This window comes from Schistocerca gregaria, chromosome 2 (assembly GCF_023897955.1).
Source record: "Schistocerca gregaria isolate iqSchGreg1 chromosome 2, iqSchGreg1.2, whole genome shotgun sequence".
NCBI classification, from domain to species: domain Eukaryota; kingdom Metazoa; phylum Arthropoda; class Insecta; order Orthoptera; family Acrididae; genus Schistocerca; species Schistocerca gregaria.
Genome location: NC_064921.1, coordinates 204442250 through 204461641, shown reverse-complemented (window position 1 = coordinate 204461641; position 19392 = coordinate 204442250). Strand labels below are relative to the sequence as shown.

Genomic DNA, 19392 nt, shown 5'->3' with positions numbered 1-19392 from the left:
TCTCTCTGTAGCTGTCAATACTATTTCTGTGATTTTAAACAACATGTGGTCTATGCTTACACAATCAAATCTGAAGGAGTGGAGGCTCTCTCTTAGAAAGTCCTTATGTGAATTTTTATCTAATTTTTTAAAGAGATGTATTTTGCATCTACTTTTGGAGGATTTGTATGTTACAGTATTCAGTCTCGCTATACGAAGCTTGTGACTATTAATCATATATCCAACATGATGTTCGCAATTTCCTCAAGATTACTTGTTGCTAAGAGGTCAGGAATGTTTTTGCAACCATTCACACTTTGTGTGGGCTTCTGAACTAATTGCTCAAAATAATTCTCTGAGAAAGCATTCAGAACAATATCAGGTGATGTTTTATGCCTACCTCTGACTTTAAACATATATTTCTGCCAACATATCGAGGGCAGATTTAAGTCACCACCAACTGTAACTGTATGACTGGAGTACCTATTTGAAGTGAGACTTACCTTTTCTTTGAACTGTTCAGCAACTGTATCATCTGAGTCACAGGGTCAGTAAAAAGAACTACTTATTAATTTATTCCAAGTGTCAAATATAAATGTCAGTAATTACATAATTTTCAATCAAGTAGACCTCCTCTTTGGTCAAGATTAGGGAAGAAAATGGGTCATATCCATTTCAAAGGACCATCCCAACAGTAATTGACAAAATTATTTAATTGGATAAATAACAAATCTCCTCACCAAGCAGTGGTAGAACACTCACATAAAAGAATGTTGTAATTGGCAACCTTTCAGGGCCAGTGGTTCCTTCTTCAGGTAGAAGGGTTGAAGGGAAAGGAAGAAGGGTGAAGGAAAATGACTGTAGAGGTCTTGGAAAAGGGGTGATTCCGGAAAAATCACCTAGAACCGCAGGTCAGGGGAGACTTACTGTACGGGATGAGAAGGAAATAGTTTGATCAATGTAGTGAAACCATCCAAACTCAAAATCTGGATGGTCAGCTGCAGTTTTGTATAGCTATCCTCTTGAATATGAGTACAGTACATTAAGCACTGCATCACCTCACTCACTGTGTACATTTCAGTATAGCAGTAAGTAAAGACTGCTATCTTGTAGATATTTACATAAGGACTGGCTGTGGCAGTGTACATACCATAGCAATTGCAATATATTAGTAGGTTGCCTGTCCCCATACTTCATGATGCATGCCAACATGGTCAAGTTTGCCTACAGTACAATGTTAGCCATTATGTACATGATGATGATGAGGTCCCATACTCCGAGGAGCATAGGGGACGATGTGGGAGACCTGCATCGCTGACTAGGCAAGGTCCTGGTGAAGGTAGTTTGCCATTGCCTTCATCCAACCATAAAGGGGATGATGAAGACGACACAACGCCCAGTCATCTTGAGGCAGGGAAAATCCCTGACCCCACCAGGAATCAAACCTGGGACCCCCTGCGTGGGAAGTGAGAATGCTACCACAAGACCACGAGCTGTAGACCATTATGTACATACAGAGTTGTAAAATTGTTCAGCACGTGATCAAAACGCAAAGACTTAACAGTATGCACAAAAAAATTCAAAATTCCAAAGGGTAAGGAGAATTTGTAGCATTATTAAGCATGAAAAACAACCAGGTGACATTCCATTATGAACACAGGTGCACTCAGTGACTGTGATCTGATTTATAAATGACAGAGCACAGCAACCTTTTGTCCTTTTTTGCAGGTTTTATTTGGCATATCCAGATTTCAGCTAGTGCCTAGTCATTACCAATGTACTATCTCTAAGTCTCAATGCATATTGGTTCCCTGTCGCTCGGGTGTCTGTCACAGTTCTTTTAATACTACTGTACTGTAGTATACTACAATACTGTATTGTAGCATACTACAGTACAGCAGTATTGAATGAACTGTGATAGATGCCCAAACAATGGGGAACTGACATGCATTGAGACCATGAAATAGTGCATTTATAATGGCTAGGCACTAGCCAAAATCTGAATTTGCAAACAAAAGCTTCAAAAAAGGACAACTGATTGCTGTGCTCTATCATTTATAAAACATGAAATATAAACTTTGCAAGACAAATGATATTGAGCTATCAGATGACAACAGCTGTGACACAGAAAATATGAAATTAAAATCATTAGGAACTAAATTCATTGAATTTTACAACAGTAGCTGAAAAACGGGGACAAAGATCATCCTTCAAAAACAGATCCAATAAACTTGCTTACTAAACCACCAGAAACAGTTTTGCAAACTCATCTGTTTGACAGATCAGAAAAATAATTAGATCAGTCTGGTTACAATGGTATCACAGGCAAACTACTAAAATATTGTACTGACTTAGAGGTGCCACCTCTCAGTTACCTTTGTAATCAGCTATCAGCTAATGAGTCAAGGTAGTAAAACAAATAGAGAAATATTGAGATAAAGAATTCCCAAAAACTTTTGAGAAAGTAGCTTACATTAGAATACTGAACCTCTGCCAACAGCTCTGTCTGGCTTCCATAAAGATTTCTCTAATGAGAAAGCAATATGATCTCACAAACTCAATTCCAGTATGTCTAAACAACAAAAATTACCTTGGTGACATTTTATTTGGTCTTGTCAAGGTCTTTGAACATGTAGGTCATAAAATTTTGCTAACAAAATTAAAATGATGCGGTATTAAATGTCTTTCAGTCATATCTTAATGACAGAAAACAGAGGGTCACATTAGCAAATGGTACAACAGCAATATTATTAAATTCAGAGTAGGGAAACATTGGATATGGCATGTTGTGCAGTTTGAAACTGGACCCACTGTTGATCTTAGTCTAGTCTATATAAATTCTTTATCAAGGACATTAGAGGACTCTTCAAAAAGTATAAAGTTTGCTTATGACACAAGTATATTGGTAAAATGAATCAAAACATCCACACCAGGCACAGCCAGGACAATACTAGAAGAGGCTTACAACAGTTTCACAGCCAACGCCTTAACCCTTAATCTGGAAAAAATTCATATCATACAACTTCAAACAAATAAAAATGACTTGTAGGTATGAGAAATAGATGTCAATGGGCTTATATTGAATGAGGTTCCATATGTGAATTTCCTGTATCTCCAGAAGTAAAATAAATTGAGTTGACACCAGCATGTGAATAAGTTAACTGAAATCTCAGTTCTGTCTGCTTTGCACTCTGGGATGTCTATCACTATGTCGACTTGTAGACAAGATTGCTAGCATACTTTCACTCAATTCTGTCCTATGTGGCAATCTTCAGGGGCCATTGCAAGTAAGATGAAAAAAAAAATTGTACTCTAGAGAAGCATGCAATAAGAATATTGCATAAAGCTGATAATAAAATATCTTGCAGAAGCCTCATTAGAGACCTATGATTTTTAAAACATACATGCCAACACATTTACTCCCTAATGACATTTGTAGTTAATAAAAAGCTGAATTTAAGATGAACTCGGGAATATGCAACCACAGAACTAGAAGTAGAAATAATTTCCATCCACCAAGATAGCTAAGTGCATTAAAGCACTTGCATCCAGGACACAGAGGGTGCACGGGACCTGTATTAAAACTGCCTTGGAGATTTACAATGGAAGCTGCTGTGCCAACCAGCCTGCATGTGTTTTTCAGGCAGTTTCCCACATCCATCTAGGTATCCCAGTTCAACTACACAATATGCAAACAATTTGAAAATGTCATTGCAATAATAGCCCTTACAGAGGTCTGTGACAGGTATGTCTATAACAGGTTTCCAGTGGACATCAAGCAGGAAACTGAAATTTACCTATCATTTATACATAAAGTAAAAGAATACCTCATTAGCCACTTCTGCTCCAACTTATATGAATACTTGGATGCAGGATCATGAATTCTACCTATCTGTCCATGATTTTGGGGTTGCAAATACCATTTATTAACATTTATTACCAGCATTTACATCATCAAATTTACAAGATTACTAAATTACAATAAAAGCAATATATGAAATTATAGCAAATTTAACATTCTAATGTAGAATACTTTTCAATAGCATGTATTTGATTAATAGATTTAATAATTTTGGAGGAAGTTCAGTTGATCTTTTCACTGTCATCAGAGTAAAAACAATTCCTGTGTTGAGAATACCATGCGTGGTTTTATGTCCTTCTATTGTCTCATTGTTTTGAGTGGTTTGGTTGTGAATCTCACAACCAATCTCTCTTTGACATGGATGAGGCAAAAATAATACATACCTCCTGTAAACAGTCATTAGTTCCAATTTTATGAATAATTACCTGTTCATTAGTGTGTCCTTGCAGCTTGATTAATGACCCCACAGTTGTAGTCCATATGCAATATGGCTGTGGAATAGAGTGTGACATATAGTTACTAGATACTGGCCTGTAATTACACTTTTGGGTATCTTAAAGAGGTATACTAAATATAAGAGTTTCTTACATACAGACTCAGTGCATCTGTACCAAGAAAGTTAGTGACTAATTAAAATGCACAGCAATTTCAAAGTTTTCACATGGTCCAGGTATGAGTTTTAGCTGAGGCTGCTTATTATATGCTGAGTTTTTCTTCATTTATTTTCATTTTATTTGAGATGAACAACTTTTTGGCCTTCCCCAATAGCACACCTGATTTCTGGGCTGCTTGCATAGAATCATTTCCTTAGGCAATAAGAGTAATGTCATTGGCACATCATATTGTGGCCATTTTGGCTTAATCATTTACAAAAATATGAAGAAGGAGAGAGGCTATGACAGAACCTTGTGGTACACCATGTTCAGACTTGTGCTACTGAAATGTTGCTCCTTGAAGGTAAACAATCTTCCATCTGTTTTCTAAGGAGCACTCAATGGTAGCTACTACAGCACCACCCACACCACAGGTTTTAAACTTTCTGAGTAAGGTCTTGTGGGTGGTGCAGTTAAATTCTTTGCTAAGATCACACAGTGTGAGTGCCACAAACACTCTCTCCTCAAATGCTAGCTTTATTTTTGTTAATAAGTTCACTACAGCAGTAGTTGTGGACTTCCCCTTCCAAAAACTGTGTTCTGTCTCATGGAAGTGATTGTCTTTCTCAAAATCTGATTATTTGTTACAAAGTCCATTACTTTAACTAGGACTGTAGGAAAAAAATCCTCTGAATGATATAAATAATACTTTTATGGAACAGAAACAAATGTTTTTGTTCTTATAAAATAATTGCATAATAATTAAACTGTAGGTAAATCGTTTATCTGGAATCCACCAAATTTCTTTCAAAATAGTGATTTTCTACATATCCACATACAGTCATTTCATAGATAAATGGAGCAAAGATGCATCCCTTTATATTCTTTATTCAAATTGCATCTACTGCACTTACTATTCCAACCCAAAGCATACTCTCTCTCTCTCTCTCTCTCTCTCTCTTTGTGTGTGTGTGTGTGTGTGTGTGTGTGTGTGTGTGTGTGTGTGTGTGTGTGTAGACTTTCATTTGAAACATATTTTGAAATTTAATATATGTATAATGCCATCATTCACCTGAAAGCAAAATCATTAAGCATTATTATATCAGAAAATAACAACTGCTTCTTAGGTATTCAGTATTGTAACTGGATAAAAGATGGTGGTGGAAGAAAGGAAAAGATTATCAGGTGAACAGTAGGCATCAGGTGCTCAAAATCTATGTTCAAACATAAATTTTCACTTACTATAAAGGATTGTTTCAATGAATGGTAAAAATGATGCAACTGGGCATCAAACATGCTAAAAAATAAATTTGGTATCTTTCACAAACATTGCTACATTATGGATGTAATCCTACCTTCTTTACATAGTTTAAAATATATTTCAATGCCATGTATTTTTTGTTTATATTGTTAATAAAGTGGCTTGGGATTGGAAAATTGGGGCGATACTACTCTATTGCCAACCTCATTGTAATCGCCGTTAGTTCGAAACTTTCATTTCCCTTGCCTGATCTTTTCTATACAGCGTTTTAAACCGGCTATGCAAGTGATACTTTTCTCATTTCTAAAAAGGAATGTCTATATTGCTTACAGCGTTTGTTTTAAACTTATCTTGATATCATGTAAGCATACGTTTAAATTCTTTTTTCCCGAAAATATTAATTTTGTATCAGAATTTACTTCTCCTCGAATGCACTTACAGTCTCTTGACGTAAGTTCGTGTACAAATAAGTACTAAGGCAAATTCGGCTGCATGTCTGTGAGTTAATTACGTATTGTGTTCAGTTCAGACGTGCGTTAATTTTTCTTTTCACTTTTCTCTAAAGTTCACGTCTGCGTTAATTTTTCTTTTCACTTTTCTCTAAAGTTCACGTCTCTCCACCGCTTATAGTTGCCCTTGTTTATAGTTAATTACTGTAATTTGGCATAATTTAATATTCGAGCAAAAGTATTTCAGATGTATCAATTAGCAAAAGAGACGTTTTTTGTTTCATATTTCAGTTAATTGTACAATTCAATTTTCGCTATTTTGTAACGCAAAAGATATAGATTGATGCACAAGTTGCTATGCCTGCACAGGTGCGCCGCTCCTGGGTGTTTGCGGCATTCGAGGACAGCAATGGTTTCCTGCGCAGAAGGATGCGCAGTAAACAGTGCAGTGGAGGTTTCAGTCAGCGACATCTTGTGGTATAGTAGAATTTAGCTAGTGGAATCTGTGGCTATCACGAACATCCGATGTTTATTGTGTAGTATATCCAACAGATAACTGAAAATGTCGTCCAACAACCAGAAGTTATCCACTACAGAGCGAGTTATCAAAAGTAAGTATATAGTTGAACGAAAAGGCGCGTTTGTGCGATCTTAGTCGGTGGAATTGATTTTCTCTGTCGCCATTTATATCGATTGCGTGGTGAATTTTAGCGGAATTCTGCGTTGAAGTATGAGTTGCTGAGCCCAAAAGTTATCAGGAAAAGCAGAATTTACCTGTTAATTCATCTGCAACATCCATATGTTGTCGTTATGGGGCAGATCCTATGTTTCCAATGCGTTGCTGATGGGTCGTCTGCTTCTAGGTTGGGTTGTATCGGCTTGACATTTTGACAGAAGGATGAATTTACGCTGACAGCCTAATTTTGGTGACATAAGGAAAAGTAATTTCGGAAACTAATGTTCATTTGATATACAGCACAGGTTTTATTTTTGTATTTGAAGGACAGTGCATAATGCTTTTGTGTGTTTACACACTGCTCGAGGTAAACACTGAAAGTAGCAGTGATTACAGCATTTTCTACTTAAGTGTTGCAGCTTAAATATTTTACATGTGCGATATATGAATGTAAAATATGTGCGCTAGGCGGTAAAACACTAGTAACGGACGCATCTGGTCGTTCTAATAGATTTTTCGTGACCTGTGTGTCAGCGCTTCCTTGTAGTGGAGCCGATATTTTTAAGAATATTAGGTTTTATGGTTCGGATTCGAGGAAGAGCTTTATTCTTCCGTTAATTTCGTACATGTATCTTCCTTTCTGTTAGACTTGTAGTACTGACCAACAAGAGCGCTATCGATGGCATTTCTACATTACGCACGGACGCTTAGGAAGTCACAGGAATTGTAGAACAGTAAATTTGAATAGAAAGGAAGATAGAAATAATGGAAAAACCGGAAGTTATGTCTAGATCTTTAAGTTTTCCGTATCCGTTATAGCGACTTGTCGCGTCTATCTGTAATTTAAATTTTTATTTCAGTATGTCATAAATGTTTTAGTGCGTAAAGTTTTTCTGTGGAGAACTGCTGTGCTCTTGCTCTATGTTAATATGTTGAACATGCGAAATTTACGTTCGATATTTCAGAGTCATAAGACTAAGATAAAGTTTATTTAATAATTATCACTTTCACGAGTTGCCAGTATAAATATTAAAGTTTGTTGCGTAGTAACTGCCCTATGTCACCACATTTTAACTAGGAAAATGTTGTTATAGTTGTAACTAAAATTTATCTGTTCAACATTATTAATACTAGACTGTATTGCACAGAAAAGCCGCTAATAATTCATGCTTTGATGAGACTTAAATTTGGAGTGGTTGTAGTATTTTTTACTTTTGAGTGTGTAAAATAGAGATTGTTAATGTTTATAGTGGGTTGCTTCAGTGTGGTTTATGTATTCTACTATTGCAAACATTTAGGGCTTTAACAAGCTTGCATAAATCGATCTTACCACGAAAGTGTGAAGTGGTTTTTTATTCATCTCTGAAGGTTCATGTATTAACTATCATTCAGTTGTATATTTTTTCATGTAATGTTTATGGCGTGTACAGTTACACCTCTGGGTTTATGTGAAGTCCAATCTTATTTCTTTTATTTCAGTTACTCCGATTTTATGGTAAAATTATTCAAACTCTCAGGCTTGTTACTTTTATTACCTGTTACTTCATTATTTGAGCCTTGTGACTAATTCTGGTATAATTATACATTATTAAAGTAGTTCCGTGTTTTTGAGGTATCTCTGTTCGCAGATATTCTCTGGGGTATGTCATTTGGGGATTGCAAATATTTTTTAATATCAAGGAACCGTTTCATTGAACAGGTTAGTTTCCTGGTGTAGTAGCATGTAGGTTTTTTGTACGTGTGGTTTACAGTGTCAGTATGACCTTTGTAGTGTTTTGTGCAGTTGGGGTCTATCATCTGACAATATGCTATCCTGATGATTGTTGAAAAGGTAACTGGGGAGAACATATCAATTACCACAAAATTAGGCCTACTAATTTGTAGTGGGAAATTTTGAGTGCTGATATCCATCCGTTCAAAAGATTTTTTTTCTACTTGTTTCGATAGGACAGATACTATGTGTAAAATTAATGCATTTTGTTCTTAACAGTAATGATTTCCATTTAAATGATCATTTACTGTGCCTCACACAAGAAATGCAAAATTTACTCTTAATTGTTTTGGTTTGTACTTCACTTTTTTTTTCATTTGCATGATTGCTTTCTTATTAGTAAGTACACATTATTGATGTCAGTTTTGTCCATGTACAGGTCAGCTGTTCAGCATCAGTACTTTTCAGAATAATCTGTATAACTGTTCTGCACATAGTAACTTATCAGTTTGTCAAGCAATATGAGTATTCTGTGAAATACTCTGAAACACTGAAGTTTACTAGAATTTTACAACTCTTTGCAAACATGCCTGTTAAAATTCTTGTTTTTCAGTGAAACTATAGATGGAACTAGGCCTATCAGGCATACTGAGTTAATGTCCTGACGTTCTCCTGGCATGTTGTAGTCATAACTTCTTTTTCTTGTTATGTTATAATTGAATAATAAAAATATATCAATGCAAAGTAGCTAAACTCTGCACTAAGAGTAACTTAACATGGTTGTTTGTGCCTGCCATTGTTTGTTGCATATTTGCATCCTACCATACACAGAAATGGTTAACGAAGTAACGTATAATAACATATAAGGTCATTTGAATGGGTAGCATTACTTTCTATTTGCTGAACATGATGCCAGATCTCCCACATGTCATTGGTTCTCATAGCACACACCCTTTAACATTAATGCTCTGAACAGGGTGCTATATAAAGTTATAGTATCCCTATCCCACAGCAGTTAAAAGTTGTCAAAGGTGTTTCAAGTAACTAGTCTTGTTGCATGAGATTTTTATTTCCCTGTAACCATTGCTTTGAATTCAGTTGCACGTACACTTATTGGTTGCGGAGGAGAGAATGGTCAGTGTTGTCTGCAGCCTACATTTTGGTTATTTAGCAATCAGACTGAAAAGTTTTTGCTCATTGTTTGTGCCATCTCTGCTCACATTATTCTCAGACAAGGCACATTAATGTACGTCATGGAATTTGGTATTGAATATAAAAAAAATTGATAAAGGTTTGTTTGTACAATACTGTGGTAAAAGTGCATTGTCAGCCATATAATTTTGTTACAAAATTTACCATGAAGCTTCTTTTGGAGTGGTCACTGTTTACTGTTCTCAGAATTATTAATTACTGAAGATATCATTATTACTGCAAAAATCAACAAACCAAGGTGATGTGACACAGTAGGAGGTATATGGGTCTGCATTAAAGAATCCCAATTTGTTTTCCTTTGTTTCCCTAGATAGCTTAATGTAAATTCGGGGACTGTTCATTTGACAAAGATCAGTTTCCTTAGTCAATCCAAGTTTGACCTCGTCATTGAAGGACTGTTAAAACCCCAGTTGGTCAACAGATAGCATAGTTATATGAAACTAAAATATGAGTGGACATCACATCTCAGTAGCTAGTCTACGATATTATTAGTGATGAGATTTTGTTTTGTGCACTTGTATTACAAATAGCAAAATAATAACTTAAAGTTACAAGAGATTTTTTTGTTACCTTGTACAGCAATGAAATTAGCATGGAAGTTGGAGAACATTAATAACAGTGGAATATTTGTGTAATTCGTTTCACAGCACACCAGTGACTGGCTTAACTTGATTAAATCTACAGGTAGTCATAAGTTTCCATAGTAGACATATCTAACAGATATTGCAAAAAAAAATGTTTCTACAACATTTTGGTATGTAAAATACACACGGTGAGTCGAAACTGTATTGTAACAAAATAGTACCTGGTTTTCTGAGGCACCAGTTAATAGATTAGTTCCACCTGACAAAGGAAATGCACCTACTAAGGGTTCATGGGAGAGCACAAGCCCAGTGCGATCATTTTCATATAGATTTACTGTTGTTTGCATTGACACTCTTGGTCTGTGGTGGAACAGTACCACCACAAAAACCAAGTATGGATCTGTTGATAAGATGTGATGATATGCTTCTATGCTTATGCTCAGTATATGCTCCAGTAAACGTTTGTGAAAAACTAACTTTTTACCTTGGGTGGAAAGTATTGAGAGGCAACTAGTGGCAACTCGAATTTTGTGATGATTTGTGTGGGTGTACTCGGACAGTGTAATTTGTAGTTCACTGTTCACAAAACAGAGTGACTTGTTAGTCCCAGTTTGTTGTACAAAGTAGTATTTAGTCATTAATATTGTTTCTGACACTTACGGCGTATGGTACGTCTCAAAGACATTTTAATGATTTAGGTACGATCATTTTTATCTCATACTTTAAAGTGGGCGACTGTTCGATTAGTTCTTATGGACATTGTTTCTATTCCTTGAATTATGGAGCTATGATTCTGTCCCATATAATACTGCTCAAATCAACAAATAGCAACTTCCTGGCAGATTAAAACTGTGTGCCCGACCGAGACTCGAACTCGGGACCTTTGCCTTTCGCGGGCAAGTGCTCTACTATCTGGCAACTGGAAACATCCCCCAGGCTGTGTCTAAGCCATGTCTCCGCAATATCCTTTCTTTCAGGAGTGCTAGTTCTGCAAGGTTCGCAGGAGAGCTTCTGTAAAGTTTGGAAGGTAGGAGACGGATACTGGCAGAAGTAAAGCTGTGAGTACCGGCTGTGAGTCGTGCTTCGGTAGCTCAGATAGTAGAGCACTTGCCCACGAAAGGCAAAGGTCCCGAGTTCGAGTCTCGGTCGGGCACACAGTTTTAATCTGCCAGGAAGTTTCATATCAGCGCACACTCCGCTGCAGAGTGAAAATCTCAGTCTGGCAACAAATAGCAGTTTTCCTATTCTGTCCCTCTCTGTGAATACTGCTGTGCAAGTGCGGCTAAGTGCAGAACACTGAGGCACTATTTTGGCTATGTGGCAGTAAATATTGGTTTCCGAATGAAGATAAATGTTTGTTTGTGATTCTAATGTAGTTCCTAGTCCACATTCCTTAAAGTTTTCTGCATGAAATGCCAAAAATATTTGTTTTGCTCTTCTGATTACTGGCCGCTACTATTGAGGCACTTTGTGATGTGGCAGTAGTATTTTCTTCATCTCTTTGAGCTTTCTGGAATGGGGTGATATATCTGTAGACACTTAAGAGACAAAATTTATGTTTTCATGGGGTTGCTATTTATAGAATATATCAGTTATTCCCAATTGCATAAAGTTGCCTATCTTTATTACAGCCAATGTTTCTTTCAGCTTGATATTAACGTCGAAATACATGCATCATAAGTAGTCTTCCATTTGTTTAAAATTTTCCCATACTCCGCTCCCCGTCTGTTGACAACTTCCTCCTCTTTGTGGTTCAAATTTTAGTACTTCAAGGTATGTCAATAATTCTGACACTGATAATGTGCCATATTTTCATTTTAAAAGAATTTAACCCGTTATTTATTCTACCTTTCTGTTGTCAACCTGTTTCCGTCGCGCCGTTCTTTTCCCACGACTGCTTGTTTATTGAAAGGAGTTGTATTGACAGTAGGCTGAAGGACCTGTCATTGGGCAGAATCATGACGCCTAGTGACACAATCGAGAAGAATGTCCAAGTACGGTTGGGAGGGGTGGCAGTATTATGGTTGGTTACTACGACCCGTTTAGTAGTATTAGACGGTACCAAGGCAGCTGTGGGCTGCGTCAACACTGGAGGACCACATGCATCCCTTCATACTCGATGTCTTACCCGGCTGCTATGTCATCTTCCAGCCTGATAACTCTCCGTGTCACAAGCCAGTCATGCAGTAGAGGTTTTAGGAGCATGGCTATGATCTCAGGTTGATGTCTTGTCCACCAAATTCGCCTGATTTGAACCCGATGGCGGACATGTGGGACGCTACTGGGCTGCATCTTCGCGCCCGCAAACCACGGCCCGTAATTTACGGGAATCGGGTGACTTGGTGTAGACACCTGGTACTCCTGAAACGTACCAATGGCTTGTCGGATCCACGTTACGCCGAGTGGCTGTTCTAACGCGCTCCAAAGGTTGACAAACAACGATGTATGAGGTATATTCAAAAAATTCCGGAACATTCTTAATTTCCGCCATTGGTGTGTTGGAGCGAAATGCGGGTGGCATCCCCGCACGGGTCTATGTTTAATGTGTAACTGCCGGAAGTTTTATGTCATATGTCTGTTACTTATCGTTCAGTGCTGTACTGAGTAGAACGTTCTGTCGCACAGTTTGCGAATTCCGAAATGGCGGACTTAGAGGAGCAACGCGTCTGGATTAAATTTTGCTTGATACTCAAGATAATATTTACAGAGACACACCAAATGATGCTGGATACCTACTGTGTTGATTAAGCCGTTACGAATGGTTCACACGATTTAGAAACGGCCAGACGGACCCTCGTTCAGGACGCCCTTAGACGTCTACCAACGACACTCATGTCTGGAACGTCAACGGAATTGTAAGTGCCAATCGAAGGCTGACTGCACGAGAGATTGCAGAAGAATGTAACATTTTAGTTGGGTCATGTCACGAAATCCTTACACAGCATTTTGGAATGCATCTTGTTGCTGCCAACATTGTCCCACGGCTCGTGAGTCAAGACCAGAAAGATCTTCGCCCCCGCAATCTTATGGATCGCACATATGGGCCCCACGGACTGATTTTTATTTTCAAAGTTGAAAATCCCGTGAAAGGACGAAGACTTGCAACGACAAACGAGATAAGATTTGCAGGAGGCGCTTCCAGCAAGGAGCGTACCTGACTGCTTCCGGAAGTACAGACTGCGTTGGAACAGTGTATCAATTGTGGAGGAGAGTACTTCGAAGAAGACCATACGAGAAATAAAAGTTAAGCGCAGAAAACTTTTGTGGACGAAGTTCCGGAATTTTTTGACAGGCCGCGTATACTGTTCTGTCGGTGATGTAGACCTATGCTTTCTTTGAGCTATATGTGACCCTAGTCCACCAGTCTCTCCGGATAAAACATTTGTTGGTTCTAAGAAGAAACCATTTGTCATTTTCACTGTATCGCTACTTCTAAATTCCCGCGTTATAATTAGAAACTGCATTAGAATGTACTGTATTTCCAAAGGCACTGTAATAATAATAATAATAATAATAATAATAATAATAATAATGTTGCCCTCCATGGGGTGGGTGCACGCAACGACTGTGGTTATATTGGATTAGATAGAGCAGCAATCAGTCGTAGAATTAAGTTGCTCTAATATGACATTTATAGTCACAACGCAGATCATGTGGTTGAACTGTGTAAGCATTCACTTGAGCAATAACAACTACTACAATTCCGCACTGCATTGATAATGACTTAACACAGGTCGAAATCTGATCTGTGTTGTGACTATAAATTTCATATTGAAGCAACTTAATTCTACGACTGATTGCTCTATCTAACCCAATAATAATAATAATAATAATGTTTAAGGAAGCCTGATTTCTATCCAGTAGACACAACTAATAAGCATGCCTATTTTCTATATGCTCAGTGACACATTCATCATCATGCTATATCTCACCTAATAACGCTTTCTCTGTTTCGGTCATATTAGTATTACAAAGCCTCGTTGTCTTGTTAATTTAATTCGTAACTGCATGAAACAAATTCTTTTAAACATGGAATAATTTTCTCAGTATGTAGATAAAATTGTTGAGCCCAAGTATATGCTTTGCAGTTGCATCACTGCGTCTGGTAAGAACCAGAGGAACCTCTTTGAGTTTGCAAGTAGATTCACTGAAGTTAAGACTAAAAAGCTGCTTCGTATGTTCCCCAGAAGAATGCATATGATACACAAGCAGCTATTAACAACACAACGAAACAGTAACTAGCAACAGCGAACGGCCTTACATAGACATTCTGACCGCCGCAAAGCATTTACTAACGCATTACAAACCAGATTTAATTGTGTCAAACACGATAGAAAATTACACACATGTATTCATTCTTGTATTCTCAAGCTGTATGTCGCTATTAATAGATATGTCGCTGAAAACAGCTCGTGTGTTTCATTGACTCGAATAATAAAATTCCTTCTCCTATCACAGAAGCCCAGAATTAGGAAAAAAAATTGAACCAAAGGCTGTTATCAGACTGTTGTGCTTATCAAGAATATATAGTTTGTACATACGTGTCAGGCAGAGATGCATTCTTAAGATAGTGCAGATTGTTTTAAAATAAATGTTGCGTCAAATTCTCGCGAAGGTACTCCGACGTCCAAACTGATGTCATGATACTTGTTTTGTGCCATTCTAATTACAGAGCAAATGTTGGGGAAAAAAGCAGAACAAAACAAATTTGCGAGAGAAAGACGGGGGCTGAGGTAGCACTGTAGCAAAAGAGGTAAACATGCATAGTATACAAGTAAAAAGTAATGGAAGGAAATTTTTATATTGAATTCTTTGACGTAGGGAAACGTTACGATGAGACCCTAATTTGCTTAGATAACGACTGTCCTGTTATTTGCGTGCCATGGCTCGAAGCTTGAAAGCAACTTACATCATTGGTTATGAGTTACCTTTGACCTATTGATGAACGGGCAGACTCGTACAGGGGGGGGGGGGGGGGGGGATGAAAATTATTCGGAAACCAGAGCTGTGGTATGCACCACAGGGAATTTGGTTACATGTAACCACAAGTGAAATTGCATTAATGACAATGACTATCGATATGCGGTCGAGTGGCTGTAGGTTAGTTTCACGTAATAGCACCGAGGGAGCGTGCTTAGACTTGGCTTGTTTTCTTTGCTGAACAAAGTCTCATTAAAATAGTTCGTGGAACGCGTAAACGCTGTTCGTTAACTATAGAGTGAGCCAACAAAAGTGTATTAGTATTTTAATATTTCACAAAATATTTGGCATTAGAAGTGGGTATAGGTGAGAGAGAGACTGATTCGTCGGTCGGAGGTAACCACCATGCTGTAATTTTATGCTGCCTTTCAAATCCCTGTTCAGTGATTAATTTCTTTTCTTCTGTACACGAGTGTACGCATTCACTTTTTTCACCAAAAAATGTTTCGTAGCTGTGAGGGTTCATAGGGAAGAATTTCAGCTTCCATTTTACTCAGTCATTTAAAAGAACACATCTCTGAACACTTGCAAAGGAAACGCCAATTAGGCGTCCAGTTGAAGCGCATAAATTTGTTTAATCCCGTTTCTTGCGCTAGCAGAGTAATTCTCCTAACTGCAGATTTTATTTATTTATCTTTTTATTTTTATCTTATGGTAACATATTTTTCTCGTTTAAACAAAGGCATATCCCTGTGCAGCGATTCAAGCGCTGTATGATTCATTAGGCTGTACGGTGCCATAATGCAACTAACTATAGGTTAGTAGTTATTTCAGGGCCGGTGGCTGGACGCAGGCGCTTAATGTAATAGTGTTACAGGAAAAACACAAAACTTAACCGTGCCTAAACGGTGCAAGACATCCTTTGGCGTTCAGACCATATTCCAGTCGGCTCAGAATGAATAAACACAAGTCCTGTATAGTTTTAAAGAATCATATCCTGCAAAATAGTGGCACGTTCAGCTAGCGATGATGGAGCTAGATAGCAATTACGCCTCTGTCTCTCCAGAGTAGACCACAAAAGATTAATACTGTTGAGATGTGGTGACGTTGGAGGTCAGGGGACAGGAGACAATTTTCGTGCTCACAAAACCAGTCCTGAGCGATGCGAGCTGTGCGAACAGGGCCGTGTCTTGAAACACAGCATCGCCATTGGGGAACAAACGTTCTACCCTGGGATGTATCTTCTCAGCCAAAATGGTCACATAATCCTTCGAAATAATGAGACCTTGCAATGAAACCATGGGCCCCATGAAATAACAAAACAAGGGTGCCCAAATCGTCACAGAACACCTGCCAAGTTTAACTCTTAGGATGTAAACTCGGCCAGAAGTTGGAAACAGTGTAAAGAAAAATTTATCCGACCAAATTAACATTCTTCCATTGCTCCATAGTCGAGGCTTTAAGGTTTAGCCACAAAGTTTTCCTGTTACAAGCATTTGCAAAACTGATGGTTTTGGAATTCCAGCTCGCCTTGCAGTTAGCTAGTCATGGAGCTCCCTTTGTGTTGTTTCGGTGCTGATAGGGTTCGTGAGTGCGTCATTCAGTTCTGCAGTGACTTCGGCAGCTGTCATCTTACTTTGCCTCACAGTCCTCTTCAATGACCTTCCGCACAGTCACTCAACACACTTTCGTGCGCCTTACACTTATTGGATGATACTTTCGCGCTTTCCCTTTATGCGGTATTAATCTTCGATATGGTACCTCTTGAAACATCAAAAGTCACCCAAGTTCGAATGCGCTGAGCTCCAACACAGTGCACTAACTGCTAAACAGAATGCTGTTCTGACCGCAACTGGCACTTGCAACGTGTTGAGGACATAACACAGGTGCAGTTCGTGATTAGATGCATCAGTGCAACCAGCAGGATTAGCTGGCATCTGCATTTAGCTCAAGTATGCATTTCTCGTGGTGTTACCATAATTTTGCCCACCTCTATATCCTACTCTTACCCCCGAGTATACTCTAGTACGCACATCTCCATACCCTACAATCATCGAGGTCAGCGCTGAACTCTTCTTTAGAATGCAAAAAATTTCTTCGAACATTTTTGTTTTTAAAATGACGAAAGGTAAATGATACTGAGTTGTGTAGTTGTTTTATTAAACTACGAACTAGTAAGTTAGTGAGACAACAACCTTTTTAATAGTATAATCAAGTAATTCACAGTACATACCTAATGCTACCTACAACTCCTACTGCGTAAAAAAACCAAACTATACACATTGTTACGTAATGTGGTTCCCTCCCTTGATTGCTTGATTTCTTACCTCTGAACTGGCAGGAAGTAGAAGACTTTAGGCTGCCAGTGCTTTGTGCCTAACCGCTGCTATTAGGATTATAATAATGTGTTGGCTCTACAGCAGTAGTTTCATAGTTATTATTGTGTTGTGCCGTCAGTTCATTTACGTGTTGCGAAGTGAATGATGGTAGTAATTTGTGATCCATTGCGAGAACTACCTAAAAGTTGTAGAGTTTCCATAAAATATTTAAGCATATGTGATACGTGTTTCACAAGTAATGTCGTAGATGCAGGGTACAAAGTACTAAATATGTGTGTTGGAGAGGAATATTTGCAGTAACCTCCGCCATATTATGTCATATTTCAGTGCTAGTATTTGGAACAAAATGTAATTGTTTGTAACTTACGTAATCAGCATTATTGCCTTACGAATAAGGATTATGATAATAATAATGCTCTTTTTTTTAAAAAAATATGTAGTCTCTTAATCAAAACATAATTAACCCCATTTGTTTTTAGCCATCAGAATATTTAATTTTATCCCTTAGGGGTAATTGCTCCCATATTACGGACCACTGTCGTAGATGTTTCGCCATTTTGGCAGAAGTTTATCTATTAAGCGCGGACTTCAGGTTCCTCGTAGATGTTCCATTTCATTGTAAGCTAAAAGATCGCGCAAAATAGTTAGAGAAAAGATTCGGTCGCCAATGGTACTTTCAACTGTCAGGCATGGGAATCGGATGACGTGATCATGGCAAGAAACTGCCGAGGTCCTCCTCCGGTCCCTGCTTCCAGACGACAAGGTAGAGGAAGACACCGAAGAACAAGGCCTAATTAGGAGGGCTCTTCGAGAAGAATATCAAAATAACAATGCAGTGTACCCATTCTCAGAGAACGAGGTGACGACGCACATTAAATCACGTAAGAGGTAAAGCCCCTGGACCAGACGGAATCATAGCGGAGGTGGTGCAGTACCTCTCTCCTCAACTAGTAACACCTCTAGCAAGAATTTACAACGAGGCCCTGAGCCTCAGAACGTTTCCCACCATCTGGAAACAGGCCAACGTAGTAATTATCAAAAAAAGGACAGGATGAAGATCCTAAAGAAGTCAAGTCCTACAGACCGATATGTCTGTTGGCTCTGCTTTGTAAATTGCTGGAGCGGTTCCTGGCTGACAGGCTGATGGCACACAGAGTGCTTTGTGGGATGAGCAGCAGACAATTCGGCTTCCGGCCAGGGCGTTCTGCGTCTGACGCAATCGCCATGGCGGCTGAGGTCTGCGGGTCGTCCACATATAAGTACGTAGTTGGCATCATGGTAGACATAGTGGCGCCTTCGACAACCTGTGGTGGCCTTCGCTCTTCTCCCGCTTGAGGGAGAAAGTGTCCAGGGCCGCTATATGGATGTCTTAGGAGCTATTGTATGGATAGAGAGGTCTGCCCATCATCCCCTAGCGGGAGATTGGGCAAGAAGATAACGAAGGGGTGTCCACAGGTGTCTGTCCTGGGGCCACTCTTTTGGGGTATTAATATGGAGCCTCTCCTAGACACAGTGCAGATGTGCTAGAGGTGATAGCCTACGCTGACGACCTCCTCCTTTTGGTTGGCGGCCGTAGTCGAGAGGAACTTGAACCTAAAATAGGAAGAACCATGACCATATTGTCGCATTGGTGCCACAGGACCAAACTTAAAGTTGCACCAAATAAGTCAACCTATTTGCTCTTAAAAGGCCATCTGGCCAGAAACCGAACCGTTAGGACTGAGGGCACACCAGTAATACGCCGTCGAGAGGCACGATACGTGGGAGTTATACTAGATAAGAAACTGAGCTTCGCCCGGCACATTG

The 19392-nt window shown here is 38.7% G+C and overlaps 1 protein-coding gene across 3 annotated transcripts in view; it reads left to right on the top strand.

The window, feature by feature from the left end:
* Positions 1–6508: 6508 nt before the first annotated feature.
* LOC126336689 (serine/threonine-protein phosphatase 2B catalytic subunit 2-like) overlaps positions 6509–19392 on the top strand; it is a 778905-nt gene continuing 766021 nt past the window's right edge. For 2 of the 3 annotated variants that reach the window (XM_050000639.1, XM_050000637.1), the window contains exon 1: positions 6540–6755. In XM_050000639.1, the coding sequence (XP_049856596.1) occupies positions 6707–6755 (49 nt within the window). In that variant the 5' untranslated portion in view covers positions 6540–6706. Of the gene's footprint in view, positions 6756–19392 lie in introns of all 3 variants that reach the window. The other variant, XM_050000640.1, reaches the window with a different exon arrangement.